The 13158-nt window shown below is 43.8% G+C and overlaps 1 protein-coding gene across 2 annotated transcripts; it reads left to right on the top strand.

Moving 5' to 3' along the window:
* Positions 1-183: 183 nt before the first annotated feature.
* ACOT6 (acyl-CoA thioesterase 6) lies at positions 184-8235 on the top strand. Of its 2 annotated transcripts, XM_024737882.1 has the most exons (4): positions 184-1055; positions 3021-3223; positions 5055-5579; positions 8105-8235. In XM_024737882.1, exons 1-4 carry the CDS (start codon positions 599-601, stop codon positions 8120-8122), a joined length of 1203 nt encoding a protein of 400 aa, XP_024593650.1. In that variant the 5' UTR covers positions 184-598; the 3' UTR covers positions 8123-8235. The 2 variants fall into 2 exon arrangements, with proteins under 2 accessions (XP_024593650.1, XP_024593649.1); XM_024737881.1 differs by lacking the exon at positions 8105-8235 and having other exon boundaries at positions 5055-5711.
* The last annotated feature ends 4923 nt before the right edge of the window (positions 8236-13158 follow it).

Raw genomic sequence — 13158 nt, 5'->3', positions numbered from 1 at the left:
AATAAACAAAGGATGTCACAGTCATCAACGATTGCAACCCTCCAACGTAAGCCGGTGAGCCCTGAGGAAACTCAGGGCTGAAAAGAATACCTGCCATCTAGCAGCCATCAGACTGCAGCCACTTCCTGCAATCCTGGCTCCTTCCCTCACCTCCTTGGAGCAGTTTCTCAGAGTTATCTGAAATGCTGTCTCCAGGGCTGCAGTCCTCATTTTGCCCCAAATAAAAATTAACTCACAACTCTTCACGCTGTGCATTTTTTAAAGTCAACAATACTCAAACTTCTTGGAACTGCCCGGTATCTTTCCCAATCCTTTAGCTGTCAGCAATCTTTGTACTTCTATTTCGACACTCGCCATATTGGACCGCAGGATTAATAATTACCATAAAACTCTTATTTTAGCAGATACTCTTCCAGGCAGGCAGTAGTGGACTGCACAAACTCCAGGAGACCTCACAAAGCGGTTTAGCAAGTGTCCCTTCGGCCGCCCAACGGGAGTAGCGCAAACGTTCCAATTGCGACTGCCTCCCAGGGAGGTGGAGAGACGCCAGGCCCTGCCCTTCACTCCGCCGGGCCGCCCCTTCTCTGCTGGGATCCAGATGGCGGCGACGGTGACGCTGGAGCCTGCGGGCCGCTGCCGCTGGGACGAGCCCGTGCACATCGCCGTGCGCGGCCTGGCCCCGGGGCAGCCGGTCACGCTGCGCGCGTCCCTGCGCGACGAGAAGGACGAGCTCTTCCGAGCCCACGCGCGCTACTGCGCCGACGCCCACGGCCAGCTGGACCTGGAGCGCGCTCCCGCGCTGGGCGGCAGCTTCACAGGGCTCGAGCCCATGGGGCTCCTCTGGGCTTTAGAGCCCGAGAAGCCCTTGATGCGGCTGGTGAAGCGGGACGTGCAAACGCCCTTCGCCGTGGAGCTGGAGGTGCTCCATGGCCACGACCCGGAAGCCGGAGGGCTCCTGGGCCGGGCGGTGCACGAGCGCGACTTCCTGGCGCCGGGGGTGCGGCGAGAGCCCGTGCGCGTGGGCCGGGTGCGCGCCACGCTCTTCCTGCCGCCAGGTGAGCAGCCCACTTCCCAGGCTGTTGTGGAAAGCCAGCTAGAGTCCTGAGACCCTGGGCGGCCCCTTGCCTGGCTAGGGAACCCCGTGGTTGTGGAACTTCCCTAAATTCGTCCCCAAGCTCCAAAGTCTATCATGAATTCTGGGTGGAAGTTTCTCCTTTAAATTTCAGGACACTTGCTGGAGGTACTGCCATTCCCTTAGCTATATGCTAAAAGTTCATTCAGAGTACTCAAAAAGTGTATGCTGCTATGTGCCAGCCATGCAGCTGTGTCTCAGATACTAATATTAGGCAGTGACTTCTGCTGGTGTGCAGGAGTGATTTTGGTCTTCTTTCACATCAAACTTCAAAGGAAACTAAAACCCAGAGATAGAGGCAGTGCCCCATAATACTAAAAAACAAACAAAAAACTCCCTGAAGGTCCCCTCCCCCATAATAAACAGTCTGTCAGTGTTTCTCAACCTGGGATGATTCTCTCCCACTCCAGGGGCATTTGGTAATATCTGGAGACATTTTTGATTGTCACAATTGGAGAGGGTGCTGTTGGCATCTAGTGGGTAGGTGCTAAACATCCACAATCCACAGGACAGCCCCACAACAAAGAAATATCTTACTCAAAATGTCTATAGTGCTAAGGTTGAGAAACCCTAGTCTAAGTAAAAACAAGGTGCTTGGTAGGTAAAAGTGGCCTGTAAACAAGACAACTGACCCGCCCCTTCCAACCAAATTCCTGACTGAAACCCCTGCTATACAGAAATGCTGGAGTTGCCACTGCTCACAGAATTGCTAAACTGAATTCTGTGATTATTCTCCAAAACAGGAGGCCCTGCTTTATTCTTACAGCTCTTCAGCAATTCACAGCCTTAACTAGCACTGCCCACTCAACTGTGAACTCCTGGGTCTGGAATTGGGACTTATACATCTCCATATCTCTGTATGCCTAGAGGCTTACACAGGGATATCATAAGAGCTCAATAAATCATACTGACTGATTCAATAAGAATCTCCTAAAAACTTTAATTTTTAAAAAAATATTTCAAAAAAAAATCTTTCACTGCCCAGTTGTGATATTTCAATCAAGTCAGTTGTTAACTATTTTAGTATCTACTCTGTGGCCCATTTAAAATTTATTGTTTTCTGACTCAAAGTCTTTTTGTAAATAATGCAGAAAAGTTCAATTATTTAATAAATATGTGTTAAATCAAGGACTATGCTACATACAGTAGCTAGCAAATTCAGACATGGGCCTCACTGTACCTACTGCCTAATAGAGGATACCGGCAGCTATACTTGGATCTGTGAGTGTGGTAAGTGCTATGATAAGGGAGGTACAGGCCCAGGGTGCTGGTGGGAACATATAAAAGGCTATGTAATTCAACTCAGCCTTGGAGGGCATCTGGGAAGTCTTCCAGGAAGGGAGATCTAAACTTAGATTTGAAGATTGATGAGCCAACCAGTTCAGAAATGGTGGAGAGGGGAGGAGAATAGTATACACCATTTTCAGGGCCAAAGAGAGCATAGCACATTTAGGAATGGCGTTCTTTAAGGCTGGAGCAGAGGGTGTAAAGGAGGTGGGGAGTATATTCTAATAATCCCCTGTATATGTAGAGCGCTTTACAGCTGTCTAAGAATTCTCAGTTTGGGGGGGGGGGGTTTGAGGAAAATTTGGTGGAAAATGTACATTTCATCTTATGTTATTTCTAATTTGGTTTATATTATCGTTGTTGTTTTTTGCAAATATATGAAAAATTATGGAGAAAATAAGGCATTTTGTTCCCCCTCCCTTCTCCCCAAAGTTTATTAAAAAAAAAAAAAAAAGACAAAGTAAAAAGAGTCCTTTTCCACCAAACTCCCACCCACAGCCTTCCTTGCTTTAAAAACTTCTCTTTGCTGACTGCCAAAATCTGAAACCCAAGAATGTCTTTTGAGTGTCTAAAACTCCTTATGATTTGTGGTGCTCTCCAGGCACAGGACCATTCCCTGGAATCCTCGATCTTTTTGGAAGTGGTGGTGGCCTTTGTGAATACAGGGCCAGCCTCCTGGCTGGACATGGTTTTGCTGTGCTCGCTCTGGCTTATTTCAGATTTGAAGACCTCCCTAAATATTTGAATAACGTGTGCCTGGAGTACTTTGAAGAAGCTGTGGACTTCATGCTGCAACATCCAAAGGTGGGTTCTGGTGCTCACCTGAATGCAGAGGAGAGGGGGTAGAGCAGGCACAGGGCTGGATCCAAAAGCTCTACCAGGACACCCAGGGCTGGAAATATGCCATGAGACACAAAGGCTCCTTCAAAAGTTGTTAGGATTATTATTTTCATTTCTGCCCATCTCTCTCCAATCCCTTAAGACTCAACTGTTTAGTTCCCTGTAGTTCTTGACCAGAATTCAAAGAGCTAGACTAAAAAGTTACTAACCTTAAGTTCTGGTTCTGTGTCTACCACCAAGTGGCATTATAATCCTGAATAAGGCAGTTTACCTCTCTGGAATTCAGTTCTTTTCATTTGTAAGAGTAAGGTAGGGACTTCCCCGGTAGTCCAGTGGTTAAGACTCCGCGCTTCTGCTGCAAGGGATGGGGGTTTGATCCCTGGTTGGGGAACTAAGATCCTGCATGCTGTGCAGCACGGCCCAAAAAGAAAAAAAAAATTAATGTAAATGTATAGAGAAGAAAGTTTGACTGTAAAGAGATTTTTGAGACAATTGGTGACATTTGAATAGGGGTTGTGTATTCGATGATATGAAAGAACCATTAATTTTGTTAAGTGTGTTAATGGTATTGTGGTTTTGTAGAGAAAGTTCTTATATGAGACTGGAAAAATTAATTAAAACATTTTGGTATGATTATCAATGGAATACATAGTCTTTGCTACTATCTAGACTTAAAGAAACCCAAACATTCTAATGTTAAGGAGTAAGATTTACTGCAAGGCCTAACTCTGTTAGAATTCAGGGACTGGTCTCAATAGAGCTGCTAAAACCTAGATGATCATGAACTGTGATGACTGGTTTATTTATGGGATATAAGCCCCCAGGAACAAGAAGAGACCAATATATACTATCAGTTCTGCCCTTAGACCTAGGCAAGAGGGGCTTCTGCTCTGGACCTTTTGTTTTAGATGACCACTCTCTGGCCTTCCTTTGGCTGCATCCCTGACCACAGGGTGCAGAGTTTGAGGGGCCAAGGGAATGTGTCTACCTGGAACCCATGTGCCCCTCACACCATGCCCTTTGGATCTGGAACCCCACAATTATCTTCCAACCAGCTTTGATCCTGCTTCCAAGTCCTATGCCTCTTCTTTGGGTCCATTAATGTGAATACACCTAGGCCTTAAACATATAGGCTGGGGTGTCCAAACGCATGTGTGAGAGGGCCCTTATGGTACATAATGGAGCCAGGCAGGGATGGGAAGAGAAAGAGAGTTGGCCAAGGACCAGGGACTAGGGCCAGGGGCTGGCACTCCCCCCATGCCATGTTCTAGTACAGAACTCCAGGAAGTTCCAAGATATAAAATTTGAACCTGACCTTATAAGTTGTTATGGAGGTATATTTATCAAGGTAGCAGAAAAGAATATATTTTATTTAATTTTCAAATATTTATAACTTTTAAATATTTAGGTATAGGGTATATGGGCCTCTGTGTGTACTCTTGACCTAGTCACCATAAATGTTAGTGGAGGGCCTGCGTACCAGGAAGTTAATTGATTTGTTTGGGACTTCCATGTCAGCCCAGTGGTTAAGATCCTGTGCTCCCAATGGAGGGGACACAGGTTCAATCCCTGGTCAGGGAACTAAGATCCTGCATGCCGTGCCAGTGCAGCCAAAAAAAAAAAAAATTGATTTGCTTATTAGAAGATACGTTTGAACTTTGTGGATTGTTGCATAAGAAAGGAAAGCAAATGACATTTGAGAAAGCTGCCTAGACAATGTAAAATCACAGTTTAAGTTCTCCATTTATGAATTCTAGACTTGTTCTCTCTCTCTTTCTTTCTCTCTTTTCATCAGGTGAAAGGCCCTAGTGTTGGGCTTCTTGGCTTCTCCAAAGGAGGTGACCTGTGTCTCTCAATGGCCTCTTTCTTGAAGGGCATCACAGCTACTGCAGTTATTAATGCCTGTGTGGCCAACACAATAGCTCCTCTGCATTACAAGGATATGATTATTCCTAATCTCAGCAGTGACCCAGGAAAATATAAAATCACTGAGTCAGGCCTTTTGAATTTGGTGGATATTTGGAACGACCCACTGGAGAAACCCCACCACCAAAGTCTTATTCCATTGGAAAAGGCCCAGGGACCCTTCCTGTTTATCGTTGGCATGGATGATCATAACTGGAAGAGTGAATTCTATGCTCAGATAGCCTCTGAACGGCTACAAGCCCATGGGAAAGACAGACCCCAGATAATCTACTACCCAGGAACTGGCCATTGTATCGATCCGCCTTATTTTCCTCTTTGTAGAGCCTCTGTGCATGCAGTTTTGGACCAACCAATATTCTATGGAGGTGAGCCAAAGGCTCACTCAAGGGCACAGGTAGATGCCTGGCAGCAAATCCAAACTTTCTTCCATAAACACCTCAATGGTAAAAAATCTGTCAAGCCCAGCAAGTTGTAACATTGTAATCATAGACCATATACTGTTAATAAAAATCCTAGTCATACAACATGTATTAGGTTTTCCAGAGAACCTAGGAACCTTTTTGTAACAAAGCAGCCGTCTCAGCCTCATTGTCAGGTCCTACTGGATTCTGAGCCTTAGCAACACTACTCTCTTCACCGCTGGGTCCATCCCTTTCTCCCCTGAGCTTTTCCCAGTGTATAGGCTTAACTCTGATCTTATCTGTGGGACCAATCTTAACCTTAAGCAGGAAAAATGTAAGAAGTGCCTGCCCAAGTCTCAACTGCTGGCCTAGATTTGGCCTGTGTTCTGGTTCTGAGGACTGAGCTTTTGTACCGCTGAGAGTCCCATATACTCTCTGGGTCCTAACTGACCATGTCTGAACCTTGGGAACCTGCGCACTTGAGCCCCTTAAGGAGTGGACTCTGCTTCATTCTTGTTTCTGAACCCCACTTTGAAGATTGGGGGCATTGACATACTTAGTATCCTAAGCTTTGCTTTTATTTTATGAATGAGGCCCTAGACTTCGATTTCTTCCTTACTGATAAAGTATCCTTTACAAATTTTGAATTTAAAATTCAAAGGATACTTTACAAAGTAAAATTGAATCCTTTACCAAAAAAATTGCTGTAAGCAAAACAGTTTATTGATATATACTGTTGATATACTTCCTCTGTATTTACCGTCTGAATTCTCAATCTCGGTACTTGGCTACCTAGAGGAATGCCTTGATGCCAGTAGATTTTCAGGACTTAATCTTTGGATGTCAGGTTATACCTGACAAATTAGACTTCCTCCTGGTACCATCGGTTCCTATTACCTTCCTACTGGGAAGGACTGGGATCAGTCTATCTTAATCCATTGCCTTACACTGGGCACTATCTAGAGTCATGAGACCAGAGCAGAGGGTCTTCCCTGAGCGCAAGAATATTTTTCTGAGACTCATCACTTGGCTTGCTGGGCACATACTGTCTTTCACCAGTTTGAGTCTATTCAAGCAAATGCCCATTAGATCTTAATCTAGTGAGAAGGGTTCCTTACTTAATTTTGACCAATTGTTAAAAATCCGTGTTGAGTGTGTTTATTCACTATGAGTATAATTTTCTGTGATTTGAATCCTTAGAGCCTGTGCTTTAACTCACTCTGAGGTGATCCTGCTACTCTAGAGATGCCTTTGGGATGGGGTATCATAGGAAGAAGTTATAAGGAAAATGGCTGGGAGGGTGAGAGAAGTGAGGGGTGGAAAGGTAACACCAGAAGCTTAAGCATGAGGGTGATGACTAAACGTATCTGTGTACTAAAGCACTAGGTGTAGGGATGGCCCTACATCCTAATTTCTTCCTTACTAATAAAGTAGCCTTGGAATGCCCTATACTGACTAAGATATTTGGTCACTTTCCCCTCAGAGTTGATTATATATGGCCCCCCCTGTCTCTAAGATTTGAAAAAGAATTTCAGGTTGTTACAAAGCTACCTAAAATATGGTAAATGTGAATTAAAAGGGAGAAACAGAAAAGGTATCCATGAAATGGAGCCAGAAATGAGGCCAATACAATATGAGGCCTATATACTTGCCTTGATTGGGCCACTTGTTCAGTCATTTGTTTTCTAGTGGTTTATGCAGAGAAGGAAACCTAATCAGTTACACAAAATTTACAGCCTTCATAAAATAAAATCAAAGCTTAGAAATCATTTTCTCCCAAAGGCTGTCTTACTAAGAAACATTAAATGATGTAAAGGGTAGTACCCTCAAGGTTGCCTCTACAGTAGATATAAATCCCAGGCTCCATCGCTTACTGTGTGACCTTGGGTAAGTTATTAACCTCTCTAAGCCTCGATTTCCTCATCTATAAAGTGGGGATAATTATAGTGATAATAATAGAAACTACTTCATTGGGCTGTTGTGATTAAATTAGGTCATCCAAGTAAAGCATGTAACATATTTAAACTCTCAAATATTAGCTCTTATTATTTCAGATGAGGAAATTGAGACCCAGGAGGGTTAAGAAATATATCTGGTTGATGAGAGAACTGGGCCAGTCCAACTCCAAAGTCCATGGCCTTCATTAACCATTTGGCTCTACAGCCTTCCAACCTGAGGAGATAAGCTCAAACAGTGCAGAGCTGACTGGTGAGGATTACTTAGCTGGAAAGTCAAGGATAAGTTAGGGTCCCATAATGGAGGCTCCATAAGCCAAATTGGAGAGTTCAGATTTATGTATTTATTTTGGAAACCACCATTTTATTGAGCTCTCCTCACACGCAGAGACCTATTCCAGCAGTCTTTTTGCCACAGGCATCACAGACACAGGGGTGTGACCAGCGCGCCCCCCACTGCCCACTATTTGACCCACCCATGAGAGGGAGATGGAGAGTTTAGACTTAAAATAAGAAATAAGGAACCATTTTTTAACATACTGATTTTTGTTTTTCAATGACAGTCAGTAATTTTTCCTTGATGCTTAGTGGCTCAAAGAAGTTGAAGGCTAAAAGAAACTTAGTTGGAGACACTTAAAAACAACAACAGCAACAAAAAACAAATCAAGGGCTTCCCTGGTGGCGCAGTGGTTGAGAATCTGCCTGCCAATGCAGGGGACACGGGTTCGAGCCCTGGTCTGGGAAGATCCCACGTGCCGCGGAGCAACTAGGCCCGTGCGCCACAACTACTGAGCCTGCGTGTCTGGAGCTTGTGCTCCGCAACAGAGGCCGCGACAGTGAGATGCCCGCGCACCGCGATGAAGAGTGGCCTCTGCTCGCCGCAACTAAAGAAAGCCCACGCACATAAAAAAAAAAACACACCACCAACAAAAAAAAACCCAAAAAAACAAAAAAAAAAAAAAAAAAAAGTTGGATCATATATTCAAAAACAAAAAATCAGAAAATATAACCAAATTCAGCCCATTGTTCTGCTTTTGTTTGTACACCTAATGCCCTTGAATGTACTTCCATCAGGATGAGAAAGGCCAATGAACCATTTTGAAAGCAAATATTGATACATGTTTTTGTCAACCACTGATCCTTTAAGAAATATTTGTATAAACCTGTTACAATTTTCAGCAAACTGAAAACCACAAACACTTCTTAATTCTTTCAGAGTATCATGGTTAAGCTATCGTGTACATTCATTTTAAATGGTCTTTGCACACTGGAAAGATCAAAGCTTGTGGGAAGCATTCTGTTTTTTCACGTGGTACATGCAGAGATGCACAACATCCAATATTTATGGCCACTATAATGATGGATGTGGGTGGCAGAAGTCAAAATTATTTGAGTTAGGGACTTCCCTGGTGGCGCAGTGGTTAAGAATCCCTCTGCTAGTGCAGGAGACACAGGTTCAAGCCCTGGTCTGGGAAGATCCCACATGCCACAGAGCAACTAAGCCCGTGAGCCACAACTACTGAGCCCACATGCTGCAACTACTGAAGCCCGCATGCCTAGAGCCTGTGCTCCACAACAAGAGAAGCCACTGCGATGAGAAGCCCACACACCACAACGAAGAGTAGCCCCGGCTCGCCGCAACTAGAGAAAGTGCTCGTGAAGCAACGAAGACCCAACGCAGCCATAAATAAATAAATTTATTTTTTAAAAAAATTACTTGAGTTGTTTTCTAAAACTGGGAGTCAGCCATGTATTCTCCAAAGACAGAGAGACTTTAAACAAGTACTTTTCAAAAAGACAGGGTTGTTGATCCAGTAACCATGTGCTTTCAGTGGCAAATATTTTCCATCCATAAATCAGAATACATGATAATTACAATCTTATTTATGGGGTAAGAGGGATAAGATATATATCTGAAAATGAGATTGTTCCAAAGGGAATTCAGGATTACATATCCACACATCTTACTTGACATAGCAGTTTAATAGAATGGTTTTACCTGGGTTAATTAACCTCATTTTACATGTACATTTTAAGATAGAATTCTATACTGGAAAACAAATTTTAAATTACATATATAAGTACATTCTTCATTGTAAAAGATTCAAGTAATACAGATAAAATTTAAAAACCTCTTAACTCATTACTCAATCGCAGTCTTCTCCCAGAGGTATTTACTGTTACCAACTTGAAGTGTAGCCTTCCAGAATCATTTTGTATACATGGACAGTTTTATTTTGTGAGTTCTACGCCTTTTTCTTTTAAAAAACAAACAAACCATAAATGTCATATATAATGTAAGTTTTTTTCCCTGCATGTAAAAATATACATTTTTAATAATTATGCCAGGCCACAGGACAATATAGATTATTTCCACAGTGTATATACATCTGTACTCTGCCTCATCTGAAACGTTTAAACTTTAATCTCGACAGTCTTTTTTTCTTTTTTAACAGTCTTTATTAATCCAGGCAAAAATAACCTCAAGCAAGAAAAGGAATTTGGCGGGAGCCTAGGACATGTAGCCTCCAACTAAGTTTAGGGAACAGTGTCCCCTAATGGCCAGAGAGGGATTTTAGAGAAGGCGACCAGAGGCATTTTGTCAGAAATCATTAATTTCTCATTCTCGACACGTCGAAGGGTAGGCTAGGTATAAGCTCCTGCCACTTCCGGACGGTCCCACTTCGGGATCTCCAAAAGCACAACCGACCCCGGGCCCTCCTAAGTCGCCCCTTTTTGCAGCTCTTTACTGAGTGACACCCCAGGAACCAGTCCAGGTCCTCTTGAGACCCGGCCTGCTTTTTCCCCTCCGGGCCACGCCCCTCCGGGCCCAGCCCCTCCTGCTGCACTCCAGCCGGCCCCGCCCCTGCTCCCGGCCCCGCCCCGCCTACTGAGTCCTGTTCCCCTTGCGCCAAAGCCACGTCTGTGTGCCTGCGCTCAAAGCCGCAAAGATTCCCGCCCAGTGACTGGCGGCTCAGGCTGTGCTCCGAACTCCCGGGACTCCCGTCCAGCTTCGGAAGTCTGTGTCCACATCATCCCTTTCCTCCCAAAAGGCCGCGACCCTGGCCGTCAAGCGCAAGACTGGACTAATCAATAAGCTCCTGGGTATTAAAGTGGAAGGCTTAGGCTCCAGGGAGCGGGGCCCTTTGGGGTTCAGTGATCGAGGCCGCCTCTTCCTTCCTCTCGCCTGCCGACAATGAGGCGGACGGCCGTGGGGCGGGAGGTGTTGAACCCGTCCAGGGACCGATCTCCGAGCTCTGGGCGGCGACTTCAGGGGCGTGGAGCCCATGGGGCTCCTGGGGAGCCTAACGCCGGCCGGCTCGGAGGATGTCTCCTCTGCAGGATGCCGAGGGGAGTGATGAAAACCCCCTCAAAGTGGAGGTGACCGTCCACCACGCGCCGTGTCGGCTGGCGGTGCAGCTGAGCCCGGCGCCCGCCTCCGCCCAGGTGCAGCACAGTTCTCTCCGCGCCGAGCTCGGCAGCGAGCTGGCCGCCTGCGCGGCTTCCTGCTGCCCCCTGGTGCGTGAGGCCTTTAATGCAGAGAGCCTTGCAGTGGATTTAGGGACTGGACTTAAACGGGCTTGCTTTGCTAGTTAATTTGTCGTCTGAGAATAACGCGAGTGTCTTTTTTTTTTAAACACATGATATCGTTTATTCTGGAAGCATTTCCCCCTAAAAAGGCACAGTGTTTTAAAGAAAATTAGCTTTTCATAGGCACTTGTATTTCAATATAGAAAATATTGCACAGTGCATTTAGAAGAAGAAAGTAATATCTGGTGAAGTTTTTTTTTTTTTTTTTTTTTAATCTGGTGAAGTTTTGCATGGTTTTCCATCACATGAGAGTTATTTCTCTGAAGTGCCAATTATGTTATTCAATAAGATACTATTATTTTTTATTTTATTTTATTTATTTTTTATACAGCAAGTTCTTATTAGTTATCCATTTTATACATATTACTATATATATGTCAGCCCCAATCTCCCAATTCATCACACCACCCCCCCACGCCCACCCCATGCCTCTTTCCCCCTTTGGTGTCATATGTTTGTTCTCTACATCTGTGTCTCAGTTTCTGCCCTGCAAACCGGTTCATCTATACCATTTTTCTAGGTTCCACATATATGCGTTAATATATGATATTTGTTTTTCTCTTTCTGACTTACTTCACTCTGTATGACAGTCTATAGATTCATCCACGTCTCTACAAGTGACCCAATTTCGTTCCTTTTTATGGCTGAGTAATATTCCATTGTATATATGTACCACATCTTCTTTAGCTATTCGTCTGTCGATGGGCATTTAGGTTGCTTCCATGTCCTGGCTATTGTAAGTAGTGCTGCAATGAACAATGGGGTGCATGTGTCTTTTTGAATTATGGTTTTCTCTGGCTATATGCCCAGTAGTGGTATTGCCAGGTCATAAGGTAATTCTATTTTTAGTTTTTTAAGGAACCTCCATACTGTTCTCCATAGTGGCTGTATCAATTTACATTCACACCAACAGTGCAAGAGGGTTCCCTTTTCTCCACACCCTCTCCAACATTTGTTGTTTGTAGATTTTCTGATGGTGCCCGTTCTAACTGGTGTGAGGTGATACCTCATTATAGTTTTGATTTGTATTTCTCTAATAATCAGTGATGTTGAGCAGCTTTTCATGTGCTTCTTGGCCATCTGTATGTCTTCTTTGGAAAAATGTCTATTTAGATCTTCTGCCCATTTTTGGATTGGGTTGTTTGTTTTTTTAATATTGAGCTGCATGAGCTGTTTATATATTTTGGAGATTAATCCTTTGTACATTGATTCGTTTGGAAATATTTTCTCCCATTCTGAGGGTTGTCTTTTCACCTTGTTTGCAGTTTCCTTTGCTTTGCAAAAGCTTTTAAGTTTCATTAGGTCCCATTTGTTTTCCATTACTCTAGGAGGTGGATCAAAAGAGATCTTGCTGTGATATATGTCAAAGAGTGTTCTTCCTATGTTTTCCTATAAGAGACTTATAGTGTCCGGTCTTACATTTAGGTCTCTAATCCATTTTGAGTTTATTTTTGTGTATGGTGTTAGAGAGTGTTCTAATTTCATTCTTTTACATGTAGCTGTCCAGTTTTCCCAGCACCACTTATTGAAGAGACTGTCTTTTCTCCATTGTATATCCTTGCCTCCTTTGACATAGATCAGTTGACCATAGGTGCATGGGTTTGTCTCGGGGCTTTCTATCCTGTTCCATTGATCTATATTTCTGTTTTTGTGCCAGTACCATATTGTCTTGATTACTGTAGCTTTGTAGTATAGTCTGAAGTCAGGGACTCTGATTCCTCCAGCTCCATTTTTTTCCCTCAAGACCGCTTTGGCTATTCGGGGTCTTTTATGTCTCCATGCAAATTTTAAGATTTTTTGGTTCTAGTTCTGTAAAAAATGTCATTGGGGGCTTCCCTGGTGGCGCAGTGGTTGTTTTAATCACAGTTTCAATTTCATTACTTGTGATTGGCCTGTTCATATTTTCTATTTCTTCCTGGCCCAGTCTTGGAAGGTTTTACCTTTCTAAGAATTTGTCCATTTCTTCCAGGTTGTCCATTTTATTGGCATAGAGTTGCTTGTAGTAGTCTCTTAGGATGCTTTGTAC

Source organism: Neophocaena asiaeorientalis, unplaced genomic scaffold, assembly GCF_003031525.2.
Source record: "Neophocaena asiaeorientalis asiaeorientalis breed wild unplaced genomic scaffold, Neophocaena_asiaeorientalis_V1.1 scaffold49, whole genome shotgun sequence".
NCBI lineage: Eukaryota > Metazoa > Chordata > Mammalia > Artiodactyla > Phocoenidae > Neophocaena > Neophocaena asiaeorientalis.
Note: the sequence above shows the minus strand (reverse complement) of the source record. Positions and strands in the feature narration are given on the sequence as shown.